This window comes from Tiliqua scincoides, chromosome 5 (assembly GCF_035046505.1).
Source record: "Tiliqua scincoides isolate rTilSci1 chromosome 5, rTilSci1.hap2, whole genome shotgun sequence".
Taxonomy (NCBI): domain Eukaryota; kingdom Metazoa; phylum Chordata; class Lepidosauria; order Squamata; family Scincidae; genus Tiliqua; species Tiliqua scincoides.
This window is the reverse complement of record NC_089825.1, coordinates 100,978,754-100,991,921: the sequence shown is the minus strand read 5'-3', so window position 1 is coordinate 100,991,921 and position 13,168 is coordinate 100,978,754. Positions and strand designations below refer to the sequence as shown.

The window sequence follows — 13,168 nt, the reverse complement described above, 5'->3', positions numbered from 1 at the left end:
GTTCCCAATTTTTTTTTAGCACAAGGACCCATTCTTTAAAACAACACCCTATCAGGACCCACCTAGGTTCACCAGACTTGTAAAAAAAAAAATGACCTTGAAATAAATACAAAGGCTATTCTGAAACTAAGTACTGCTTGGTTGTTAAAACCTGGCTGATCCTGGTAATATTTATTTATTTATTTATTTATTCATACATACATACATACATACATACATACATACATACATACAATAACCAGAATGACTCATGAACATTTATCTCCCCAACATTACACATGCTTGCAAACTGCAGGAGGTCAGCTCCTTGCAAGGCAGTTAGTAGCTACAGTATCGGATTTTATAACAACTTCAGGGTTTGAGGCAATTAGTTAACTGATATTTCCATCACTCTTTGGCGACCCACCAAAAATCAGGTCACAACCCACCAGTGGGTCCCAACTCACAGTTTGGGAACCGCTGCTTTAGAAGTTTCTTGTTATTTCAATAACTTCTTATGTGCCTCACTTCTCCCATTAGCTCTCTTACAGTACATCTGAGACTATTCTGAGTGGCAAAATGGATTTTCCTTCTGTGTACTGGATGGCACCAAGGAAAGGAACTTATTATACAGGGATTGTCCAGCTTCTTCTGCACTTCAGATGGACATGGGTTGGCCTCATTGTCTCAGCTGAAGAAGAAAACTTTGTACAGAACCTTGTGCCTTTACTTGATCAGAATAGCATTTGTATTGCCTTCCTGGGAAAGGATGACAAATTCGTGTATGAATTTGAGGAGAAATTCACTGAAAACATGTATAAAATAAGGGAAGTGCTTGTATTAAGTAAAGCCAATGTGATTATTCTCAGTGGGACACAACTGTTTCAGAATGTTTTAGCATCCTTCTTACATACTTCTGAACTGGATGCAAATATCTATATACAGAAGGTCTGGATCGTGCCACCTGAATGGAGATTTACTTCATCGTTCACAAGACAAGTATACGGTGAAAACATTTTTCATGGTGCCTTGTCCATCACACCCCACAAAACTGCAGTGCCAAGATTCCAGGAGTTCCTTCATAACTTGACGCCTGACAAGTCACTTATGGATTTTATCCAGTTCTATTTTGATGACAAACTGTATTGCTATCTTCTCAATGAAGACCAATTCCAAAAAGAAAAATGTACAGAAGAGGGAAAACTAGAGATTCTTTATTTTGGAGCTATGAGTGGTGAGAGCTACAATATCTATAATGCAATCTACGCTATAGCAAATTCTCTACATGCGATATACCTCTCCAGAGAAAAAGCAAAACTGCCTAAAGGCAAATCCGAACATCTGAATGTTCAGCCATGGCAGGTAAAATATTTACTTATTTGTTTGCTTTTTTGTTTACTGCATTTCTATCGTGCTTTCCCCCCAAAGGGACCTAAGGAGACTTTACTTTTTATTTTTAAAAAATCAGAACCAACAGAGACCAATTATTGGTGAAGGATTCTACTTGTTCATACCCATCTCTCAATGTGAGTTATTTGGTCACCTTTGATAGTTCTGCAATATTCCATCTAGCAACTCCTTTAATGGTGGACTGGAATTGTCTTGTCAGTTATTTGCAGTTGGAATTTTTTGCAGCATATTTGCAGAACCCCAAAACAAAAATTTTCCCTTTCTTCAATATCAGGAAATAGCTGAATTTCTTCTGAGTCAATGTACACCAGGATGAATGCTTTTTAACCCTCAATCAGGTGCATGATATACTCAGGAAATATTCACAACAGTGATCCCTATGTGAGCATCTATACACCCTTTCTTCCAATTCGAAGCCTCCTTCCATTCACCCAAACCCAACGTCCAATCCCCTCTACCATCCATCATTTGTTCTGACCTACTTGCTGTTACTTCTCCAAGCATGTGGCTGTGGCAGCATAAAGCTGGAAAGGAAGGATGTCCTGGTCTGAGCTTCCCATACCCCTCCAATATCTGGATCTCTGGTTTGCAACATCATCTACCAAAGGAAGCTGGGCTTAGTTCAACCCAGTGCCAGTGTTTCATGTCTTAGTGGCATGGTGCCAGCAAAGAGCATGACTTCAAACTGACAAGATGGTACAGCACATTACCTGGATTCTATTCTGATAGAATTCACAAACGCTGTAATAAAATACTGATACAGGATTGAATAAGCACTGAATAGAGATCATATAGATTCAAATTCAGGTACCTAATATCACTCTCTTTCCATTTAGCTCCACTCTGTATTAAAAAACATCCATTTTAACAATGGAGCTGGACAGGAAATATTTTTTGAGAAGAGAGACTTGTCATCTGGGTATGACATCATCAGTTGGGCCTGGTTAGCCAATAAATCACTTGCTTTGCGCAGGACTGTTGGAGAGATTCTCCCAAGTAAAATGTTTGCCATCAGAGAGGATCGGATTATATGGAATAGGCGATTAAAAGAGGTACAAACAAGTTGAATTTCTCTATTCCAAATGTGAAATGTTCAGGAGTAAAATGGTCCCTTCGCTGGATATATCTTTAAAAGAAACTGTGGGGAAGGAGAGGGAGCAAATTGGATTCTGCTCATAACACTCAGAGAATTATTTTCCTTTTAAACTAACATCAGTTATATATCCGAAGCCTTTTATCCCAGCCTTAACTTTGTGTTTTAAAAATTCAAAAATATAGCTCATATAAACAGACATATATTGGGACACATAAGTCTGGGATGCATAAAGAACAGGTGTAAATGTCCAATACTGGGATGCATTTGACTGGGCCGCAGTTTTCCAGCGTGCAATGATTCTGTCACTCACAAGCACAGACACACAGCCGATATGTAATATCTGCAGTCCTTCATCTAATTGGTTGATTATCCCCCCCCCCCACCAAACCCAAATGTTTCTACTCAGTCCTCACTTTTTAAAGTATTGATCACTCTCTCTTTCTTCACTGTTTGCTCCAAGTCTCTGTGATTCTGTTCTCAGCAGGTAGAGACATCATGGGGGCACCATTTCTAACTTCTCCTTGGAGCAGGCAGGCCCAACAGAGGGCCCAATCCTATGTGGCCCCACTGCTGACACAAAGCTCCAGGGCCTACGCTTGGTGTTGCAAACCTGCCATAAGGCAAACCCATGGCTTCTCACCCAGTGAGAAGGAGCCACTGGCACTGGGCCTCAGCACTGTTTGGAGGGCCAACCGGCATTCCTGCAGTGCCTGCAAGTAGTAAGAATTTTTGGGGAGGGGGGAGGTGAGGTGGCATGGGGTGGGGGGAGGTGGGGGCAGGGGAAGAGCTGGCCTATGAGGGGATGGAACGGGCAGAGCTCTGCTCTGCCATATCTTATTCTCCGATTTGGGCTGCGAAACCTGACACAGAGGCTTTCAAGTCAGTGCTGGCCAAATAGCCGGGGCAGACTTGAGAAGCCTCATTGTGGGACCTGGGGCTCCCCCCGAGGAGACCTCCAGTGGTGCTGCTTGATGCAACAGTAGCCCATTATTGCGCCTCTGCACCTGGCAGAATTGCCAGGGATAGGATTGGGCTGACAGTCCACTATCAAATGCTGCCCTGACTCACCTCTGTACAAGTCATCCCAAAAAGTCTTGAGAGAAAATGGACATCCAGCTCCTGACCTCATTCTGAAGCATTCCTATTCAGCAAAACAGGACACGTGGGACATGCTAGCATGTCCCACACTTCCAGTTTTATTTAAAAGGATTGCAGAAGGAAGCAGAGAAGTGAGGGGACAAGGAAGAAAATTGCTGCCTACCATAGGCTTTTTAACCACTTTTTTCAACCATTAGACACCTCCTCCTTCCAGATGTGTTGAGAGCTGCCATCCTGGACACAGCAAAAGAGTTCAGGAGGGGAAACCGATTTGTTGCTATGACTGTACAGCATGCCCAGAAGACATGATTTCTAATCGGACAGGTAAGAGGGTGGCTGGAATGACTGGGCAGCATTTTCAAATATACGTCAATGGTGACATTTCTGAAATACTCTTTCATCTGGATTCCTGGTGAGAGAACACCTCAAAGTATTTTTGATCATGAAACACAAGTGGGGCACAGGAAATGCTCAGGTTGAGCTTGTCATTCCACTCTGCTCTTTCAAATGTGCATGCGACAATGATATCAGGAAAGAATGTGGTCATAACTGACCAGAGAATTTAGTGATTCTGAATCTACTGCTCAATCATATGAGTGCCCTGTGCCACTGGAACTTGCATTTGGGCTTCTCATGGTGGTTTCAGGTGTCATGCCAGGTGTCCAATGTGTCCCCTTAAACCTATGTTAGCTGTTTTGCTTGTGTACGTCCAAAGAGACTCCTGGGATCACATCATGGTCAGGGAGGAGAACAGGATCTTAGTGTGCATGGCTTCTTCCAACAACCTCCCCTGCAACATATCTACCTGCTCCAGAGTAGGTATATTGGCCCATTCCTGCCAGCCATGGATTTCTCACCTTCTGAACCATCAGTCATGAGCCACCAGCTTTTGGTGTGGCACAAGGTCAACAGCATAAGGCCCTGATAGGATTGGTCCATTAATTTCACAGCAGATAACACTGTACATAGCAGAGCTACCAACATTTTTTTTTTCCTTTCAGATGCAGCTCATTGTATTCCATGCCCAGAAGATCAGCATCCAAACCAGAATCACCATCAATGTATTCCCAAAGTTATCTCCTTCCTCTCCTACCAAGAGCCATTGGGGATTGTTTTGGTTTCCTTTGCAATTTCCTTTGCTGTGATTACATATCTGGTGATGCAAACCTTCCTCAAGAACTGGGATACTCCCATTGTCAAAGCCAACAACCAGAACCTCACCTGTGTCCTCCTCCTTTCTGTCTTCCTGTGCTACTTTTCTTCCCTGCTCTTTATTGGCAAGCCTGGGAAACAGTCCTGCCTTCTACGGCAAACAGGTTTTAGCATTATTTTTTCTGTGGCCGTTTCCTGCATCTTGGCAAAAACAAGCATGGTGATCCTGGCCTTCATGGCCACCAAGCCAGGCAGCAGGATGAGGAAATGGCTAGGGCAGAAAGTAGCCTACTCCATTGTTCTTTCCTGCTCTTCCATTCAAGCAGGTCTCTGTATTGCCTGGATGTCAATCTCTCCTCCATTTCCAGATGCTGACATGTATTCAGAGACAGGGCAAATCCTAGTGGAATGTAATGAAGGGTCTCCTTTCATGTTCTACTGTGTCCTGGGCTACATGGGTTTTCTGGCCACCGTCAGCTTCACTGTCGCTTTCCTAGCCAGAAAACTACCAGATGCTTTCAATGAAGCCAAGTTCATCACCTTCAGCATGCTGGTCTTTTGCAGTGTATGGATTTCCTTTTTTCCAGCTTATCTCAGCACTAAGGGGAAAACTGTTGTGGCAGTGGAAGTGTTTGCCATCTTGGCCTCCAACACTGGGCTGTTAACTTGCATCTTTTTCCCAAAATGTTATGTTATTCTTCTGAGATCTGATCTCAACACCAAGAAAATGCTAACAGAGAAGAGGAATTAAAAGTGGTGTGATTTGCTGTGTTCTCCAATATTCCTCTGATATTTCTTGCCTTGAAATTAATCCAGGCTATTTGCTCTTGCTTCAGGGTGGTAGAAAGCTTAGGGTTAGTGCTGCGCATTTAGCATGGGGTGAGGAAATGTGAATGCAGAATATTTGAATCATGGAATGGTATTTTTAAAGCCTAGGCAAGCTGCCATGTAACATTTGAATTAAGCCAAGATCCTCTTTGAAGAAAATGAGCAAACCAAAAGTTGCCTCCAAGGAGTGGAAGTAGTTTCTGGAGGCTTCTGCAGGCCATTCTGTGGCCTGTGCAGGCCAATAGAGTGAGTTGCCAGCCCAGTGCAACGCATGATGGGCCTCCAAAGGCACCAAGGAAAGTCACTGGGGGAGACTCTGGAGTCATCCATATGGACCCTCTGATTTCAAGGATGGTTAAATCCGTGGATATGGGACCGAAAAATGTGGAGTTTCCACGGTATGTACTTACCTGGAATCAAATCACATTGGACACATTGGGGCTTACTTCAGAGTAAATATGCATGGAATTCTGCTGTTACATACATTACAAGGTTGTTGTTGGGACTGCATCAAGATAACACATATGAAGCCCTTAGCAAACTCCAAAAATACTATAGAAATGCTAACTGTTATGATTAGGTTACAAAGAAATATCCACATTCTGTTTCGATTTTAAAATGTGAAGACATTTTAAAATGTGAAGAAGGAATCCTTTGGGTCTCCTCAGACACTTGTGGCGCAAGTTCAAGGACAGCAGAGCAACTTCAAGCAGCAGGGCCAACTTTTAGAGGCAGTAGGGCCAGCCCATCCAAGGAAGTGTTTGCCTCAGGCAGCAGGCTGCAGACTGGAGGTAAGGACAGCATCTTTCTCTAGTTGCTTCCACAGCTTTTCTTTCTCTGCCTGTTTCCTGCATTTGAAAAAGAGGAGGAAGAATGAGTGGACGAGGAAATGAGGGAAGAGTGCTAAGCTAGAACATTGCAGATGGGAGGAGCACCTTGTTGAGTAAAGGGGGGGTCTGAAGATGTGCAGTTAGGAAAGAAGGTCTACTGAACAATGCTTGACCCATTTCACTGGATGATGTTATTGTAAATGTGAGAGGATGGAAGGCAATTCCTCCATCTGAATGTCTGCTTCTGGTTTGTCTGTTCTGCCCCTGATGCACCAACACAAATCCATTTGGACCAGCATCAACTCTTTAGCAGGAGCAGGTCCGAGTAGACTCATTGTGCTGGCTGGGGCTTTCCCTGGGGCAAGGGGATGAAGGTCTCCTTACCTCAAGGAGACATCTAGCCTGAAAAATTCCCCCATTCGATGCAACGGAAGCCGTACTGGAGCTGCCACGTTGGCTTTGGGGCATTTGCTCTGGATTGGGCTACCCCTTACAATCTATAACATCTCTTATTGTGCTGCAAGAGCTTTCCATACATTATGGAAGGAAAATAGATTATGAGGCAACTGGCCAATGAACTTCCATTCAGCAATGAACGCTTTTCAATTCTACAGCTTCCCGATGTAGGCACCTGACAAGTTGCTATTTTGGGATGGGGACAGATGATACTTAACTTTCCCTTTACTCAATATCTGATTCCTTTTCTAAAGATGCAGCTTGAGAAAAGCTCTGAACGGCAAAACAGAACATCACAGAGTTCGTCCTCCTCGGTTTCGGAAACCTTGAGAACTGGAATATTCTCCTCTTTGTTCTATTTCTGGCCATCTATATTGTGACTCTGTCTGGAAATCTCCTCATTGTTACAGTGGTTGTAGCCAAACAGCACCACCGCACCCCTATGTGCTTCTTCTTGGCAAATCTGTCCTTTGTGGAGATCTCCTGCACCACCACTATATTGCCCAGAATGCTGGCCAGTTTCCTTACAGGAGAGAAAACCATTTCCTTCTGGGGCTGCATTCTGCAGATGCACTTCTTTGGTACCGTGGCAGCCACAGAATGCTACCTCTTGACAACCATGTCCTATGATGGCTACCTGGCCATATGCAGACCTTTGCATTATGCCATGCTGATGAGCGAAGGAACGTGCATCCTGATGCTTTCGGTATCATGGACAATCGGGTTACTTCTGATCACCGTCACAACATACCTGTTGCCGCTACTCCTATTTTGTAACCAAAATACAATTGACCATTTCTTTTGTGATTTCACCCCTGTTGTCAGACTCTCTTGCAGCAACACACGTGTTATTCAAACGGCATCTTTCATAACCTCATCCATAGGACTTCTGCCCACATTTGTCATTACAGTCACATCCTTTGTTTTAATCATGAGCACAATCCTAAAGATTCCCTCCATCACTGGGAGGCAAAAGGCATTTTCCACCTGCTCGTCTCACCTCACGGTAGTTTCAATTTTATAAGGTTCTTTGATTTTTGTCTACATCTTACCAACATCTGGAAAATTCAGAGACCTAAAGAAGGCCTTTTCTTGCTTGTATACGGTCCTAACCCCTATGATCAATCCTTTCATATACACTCTTAGGAACGAAGGTGTAAAAGATACCTTGAGAAAAGCATTATGCCGGTTATTGGATTTTTCTGGGATTCATGAAAAGTGATGGACGCTGTAAATGTGAGAATCTACCTAATTAGGATTCAAGCTATCAAGACTATTAGTTGTGTATGAGTGTAACTTATCATATTGAAAAGTTGTTTTTTGTACATTGCATTGCTCTAGCTGAACCTAATCAATAAAGGTGTGCTCCTGTATCATCAGAGGTTCTGTTCTGGAACCTTCTGCAGATTCCTGAATCTGTAGTTAGGAGGGGATGCCTACTCCCACCCTCCAGCGGCGAAGGGAGCTCCTCTCCTCTTGCCTCTTGAAGGTCATCTGAGCCCAGCAGAGGCTGCGGATATCTATCAGACTGAGCCTCAGAGGTGAAAAAATGACACTTGTTTTTTTGTAAAACCGGAAGTGATGTTTTGAATGCCTTATAAGGCATTAGGAGGCCTAGGGAGGCCCTGGACATGAACTACAAACAACCAGAAGTGAATTTTTCACCTCTAAGGTTCTGTCTGAGACTGGCAGAGACTGCAGGCAGATATCCACAGTCTTTGCTGGGCTCAGAAGTCCTTCTGGAGGAGAAAGGAGCTCTGCCCTTGCCTCCGGAAGGGGCGCAGGGGGGACACAGAGTTGATCTGTGGATAAGTGAATCTGAGGAAATGGAATCCACTGATACAGAGGGCCCCCTGTATACCCAATTACATTTCATTCATTTCTAGGGCACTTGAAAGTATTTACTACTGCTACTAATATTATTACATTAATCATATACAAAAAGGCAAAGCCAGGTTCAATAGATCACCATGAACAGATTATGGGTTTGTTTTCCTTTGTGCCTTGATAGTCCTCACCTGGTTCAAGACAGTTGCATCTGTTGGTTTACTCTCAAACCCTACTAAGGGTTTGGGACTGAACTCTTGATTTGTTATGGCACCGACATCCTCAATTACCTTGCAACCAATGGTGAAAGAGGCTGGAGCTGTAGACTTTTCTTTATTCCAAACATATTTCTCTAACAAATTTCAAAATTGCTACAAAACAAATTTCAAATTTGCTACACCAGAAATGTGTGGCCATTCATGGGATGTTTTTTTAAAGAATAAAAGAAAGGCAAGGCTTAAGTGAAGCAACTAGCATGGGGGGGAATGTTTGCTCAGATGAACCTAAGTTTTGACCTTCCTTGAAGCCTGTAGGATCTGAGACTTCTTCCCATCAGTCCAATTAAAATGCCATGACACATCCATACATGTCACAGCAGAATGTGGTCACATAAAAGAGAGGAGGACTGGATAGAACATCCAAGTCGTCTTCTCCCAGACAGCAACAGGAAAAAAAGCACAGGAAAAATAGTCAGATACAATCTAAGGCAGATTTTGTTCAGCTCAATATGTTGTGATCCAGTTTTAGTCCAAATCACCATGTCTAGTATCTATTGGGGTAAGGCAGGCAAATGTGATTTTTACACGTAGGATGAGAAGGATCGAAGCAGCAGAGTTCATAGTGAGGCATGGTGACCCTTAAACCTAGATTGTAAAGCCATTAGAAGTAAGTTTTAACTGCCTGATTTTATTAAAGGTCTGACTAAAGCACAGAAACACACAGAATAGTAAAGAGCTACTTGATTTTATTACTAAAGATGCTTGAGCCTCAGAGTCTGAAATGTAACTCAGATAAGCACAGTTTCGGGCAGACAACCTTGGCAGAGACAGATGTCTTGGCAAAAGCTTTTGCTACGCCTGTGTTTCTGTAGCTTTTATTTTAATGCTTAGAAAGCTGTTTTGCTAGCTGAGACCTTGGGGCCTCAAAGACTTGCTTTGATAAGTTTTAGAATTTGGAAAAGAGAGTTGTGACTAGGGCAACAAGGAAGATAAGACTCCCCCTTTTCCAGAAGCCAAGGCTCACTTGTTTATTCTTCCAAGTTTTCAAAAGAAGGAAAAACACATATGGGGACATAGAATATATAGTCTTTGCCTTAAAGTGTAACCAACATATATAGGAACATATGAAGACATGTATTGGCAACCTTCAGTCTCGAAAGACTATGGTATCGCGCTCTGAAAGGTGGTTCTGGCACAGCGTCTAGTGTGGCTGAAAAGGCCAATCCGGGAGTGACAATCCCTTCCACAACGGGAGACATGAAGACATGGTAATTATAGAAGTAAATCTTAAAGAACCAACATGCTTGATTTTGGGAAAGCCTTAAGAAAACAGACAGAAAGAAGTAACATCCTCATCGGATGGCGTCTGATTTAATGTCTAGCTAAGCTCAGACAGCTGCAGGAGACAAATTTAGAAAAGAATACATTTAATTAGATAAGCAAAGAACATCCTTGAGAATCACATTGCAACTGAAATAGAGAAATGAATGTTAAAGGGGGCTGGTGCAGGGAGAAAACAGTTGACTTGGCATGTAATGTCTGAGTAACTTGTTTGAAGGTAAATGGGAGAAGGATTTCTTAAAAAGAAAGTGTGATGCAGTGAAAGTTTGGCTTGTTTTATGTCAAAATATATGAAAAATCACAAGAAGCTGGCTGAAGCCTTAGCCAGCCACAAAAGGGAAGAGGTCACTTATATACACCACTATAGAGCCCTCAATACCAATGTAATCAAAGTAACTAGTCACAATAGTTATAATAGAATTAAGACATAGAGTAAAACATAAGAACATAAGAACAGCCCCACTGGATCAGGCCATAGGCCCATCTAGTCCAGCTTCCTGTACCTCACAGCGGGCCACCAAATGCCCCACCTCCCTGGTTGGGTCCTGATGGCCTCACTGAAATGGATACTCACTGATTGGGGCCTAACAATGCCAACAGGTTGTGAGGAGCAAATATTACAGCCCAGTACTACTCAGCAACCAAATCCTGAGCTGCCAAATGTGAAAGGTTGCCACAGTGTCAAAAATGGCTCCCGTGGCAACTTGAGCACTCTGGGCAGCCGTCGGCTACACATTTGTCCCCTTCCCCTGGGTAAGGAAGGTAGCCCTGCAATGGGGCTACTCAGCTCTGCACCATCTATTTAGCTGATATGGGGCCATGGAATTGGTGTTGAGCTCTGCTGTGTCCCACCCTCACTCACCCCACTCCCTCCCCTCTCCATGCCTTTGCCCCACCCTCCACCCACCCTGGAACACCACCCCCATGTCCCATCTTGCCTCTCTGTTGCCCAGCACTTCACGTAGAGCACCAGGTGGCAGACTTCCCTCCTTCAACCATTGCTGTTCCAGTGCAAGGGTATCTCCAGCACTGCGCTGGCAGAATGAATCATCGAGGTGCTTTACGGCGTCGGCACTGTGGATCAGGGCCTAAGTCCCCATGTGGAGATGCAGCAGTGCCAAAGGGGCACAGACTGTATCCCATGGGGGAGTTTTAGACCCACAGAGTATAGGCATGGGTCATTCCCAGAATTATATGGTGATGATTGTGGAACCTTCTGCATGTAAAACATGTGCTTTACTACTAGCCCAACTATCTATGGTGAGATTTCCCTTTTTTGAAAAAATATACAGTACCTACTTCATGTCCCTTTTCCATAGTACAAAGGAACTGTGGAGAATAAGCAGTCACTATGTCCTGGAGATTGTCACTTGGTTCGGAACAAACACCCTCCTAAAAATGTAGTGAAATTTCCATTCCAATACGAAAAACACAAAGCCAACAACCAACGCAAAACTTGATTTCACATGTTATATTTTATGCTCCCATAGCATAAGTATTGTTTTTAAATAATGACTGCTTGCAGGAAAGAAAAGAAAAAAATCCATCACATGCAACTTCTCATAAATTTGAGAAAACAGAGGGAAATATCCTTTCTGACTACAGGGCCTCCCATTTATCTGCAGGGGTTCCACTCCAGGAACCCCCACAGATAAGGAAACCCATGAATTTTACATAGCATGAGACATCAACGGCTTATACTGAAGCAATTTCTTGATGACTTCCTTCACTTCTCTGGTTTTCAAGCTGTAGATAATGGGGTTCAACAAAGGGGTTGCGATGCTGTATTGGATGGAGAAGAGTTCATCCAGAATGACTGAGGAAGCGATGTTGGAGGAAAAGTACCTAAAGGCACTACTACTGTAGTACTAAACCACAGCAATGAGGTGGGAACTACAAGTGGAAAAGGTTTTTCTTTTGGCTTCTGCTGAATGCGTCTTCAGGACTGTACGGATGGCGTGGATGTATGACAGTACAATAACAAGGAACGAAAAGCCTCCTCCCGTATTAGCAGCAATAACGAACATAACCCTATTCAGGAAGGTGTCTGTGCAAGATAAGGCAACTAGAGACGGGAATTCACAGCTGAAATTCCTGATAACATTTGAACTACAGAACTTAAGTTTCAAAAGAGGCAACGTATTTGCCAATGAATATATGAAGCCCATTGCCCACGACCCTCCCACCAGCCCTCTGCAGAACTCTCTGTTCATGATCTGTGCATAATACAAGGGCTTGCATATGGCAGCATATCGGTCGTAAGCCATGGCTGAAAGAAGGAAGACTTCAGTCATTCCTGTCAAAAAGATGAAAAAAATCTGGGCAATGCAGCCGTAGTAGGAGATGGTCCGGCTTGAGCACAAACTCATTAGGGCCCTAGGCACAGTCACTGAAGAAAAGCAGACATCCAGGAAAGAGAGGTGACTCAGGAAGAAGTACATGGGACTGTGGAGGTGAGTGTTGGTTCTTATTACCATCAAGATGACCATATTTCCCATCAAGGTGGCTGCATATATGCACAAAAACATTAGGAAGAGGAAGATTTGGACTAGTGGGTCGTCTGAGAATCCCAAGAGGACAAAATAAGTTGCTGACGTCTGATTTTCCATTTCCTTTTCCAGCAAAAATATATGCTGCCATTAAAAAAATAAAAAATAAAATTGCAGTTAGGTGAAACAAAATTCATAAGTAGATCTGTATAGGTTCTCCCAACCCCCTCTCGATTCTTTTGATGTGAAGAAATGAAGCAAATCTGTTTGTGTCAGGTTTGTGCTTCTATGAGTGGTTGGCAACCTTCAGTCTCGAAAGACTATGGTATAAGCCTACAGCACCCAGGCGGTCTCCCATCCAAGTACTAACTGGGCCTGACCCTGCTTAGCTTCCAAGATCAGATGAGATCAAGCATGTGCAGGGTCACAGTTGCTGCCAATATT

General features: G+C 43.4%; 1 protein-coding gene across 1 annotated transcript; it reads right to left on the bottom strand.

Moving 5' to 3' along the window:
* Nucleotides 1-12,103: 12,103 nt before the first annotated feature.
* LOC136654367 (olfactory receptor 8S1-like) lies at nt 12,104-12,844 on the bottom strand. The gene has a single exon (XM_066631342.1). It carries the CDS (start codon nt 12,842-12,844, stop codon nt 12,104-12,106), a length of 741 nt encoding a protein of 246 aa, XP_066487439.1.
* Nucleotides 12,845-13,168: the final 324 nt, after the last annotated feature.

Excerpts from the sequence above, each read along its gene's own strand:
- LOC136654367 (XM_066631342.1), bottom strand. The coding sequence starts at position 12,844 with ATGGAAAATCAGACGTCAGCAACTTATTTTGTCCTCTTGGGATTCTCA.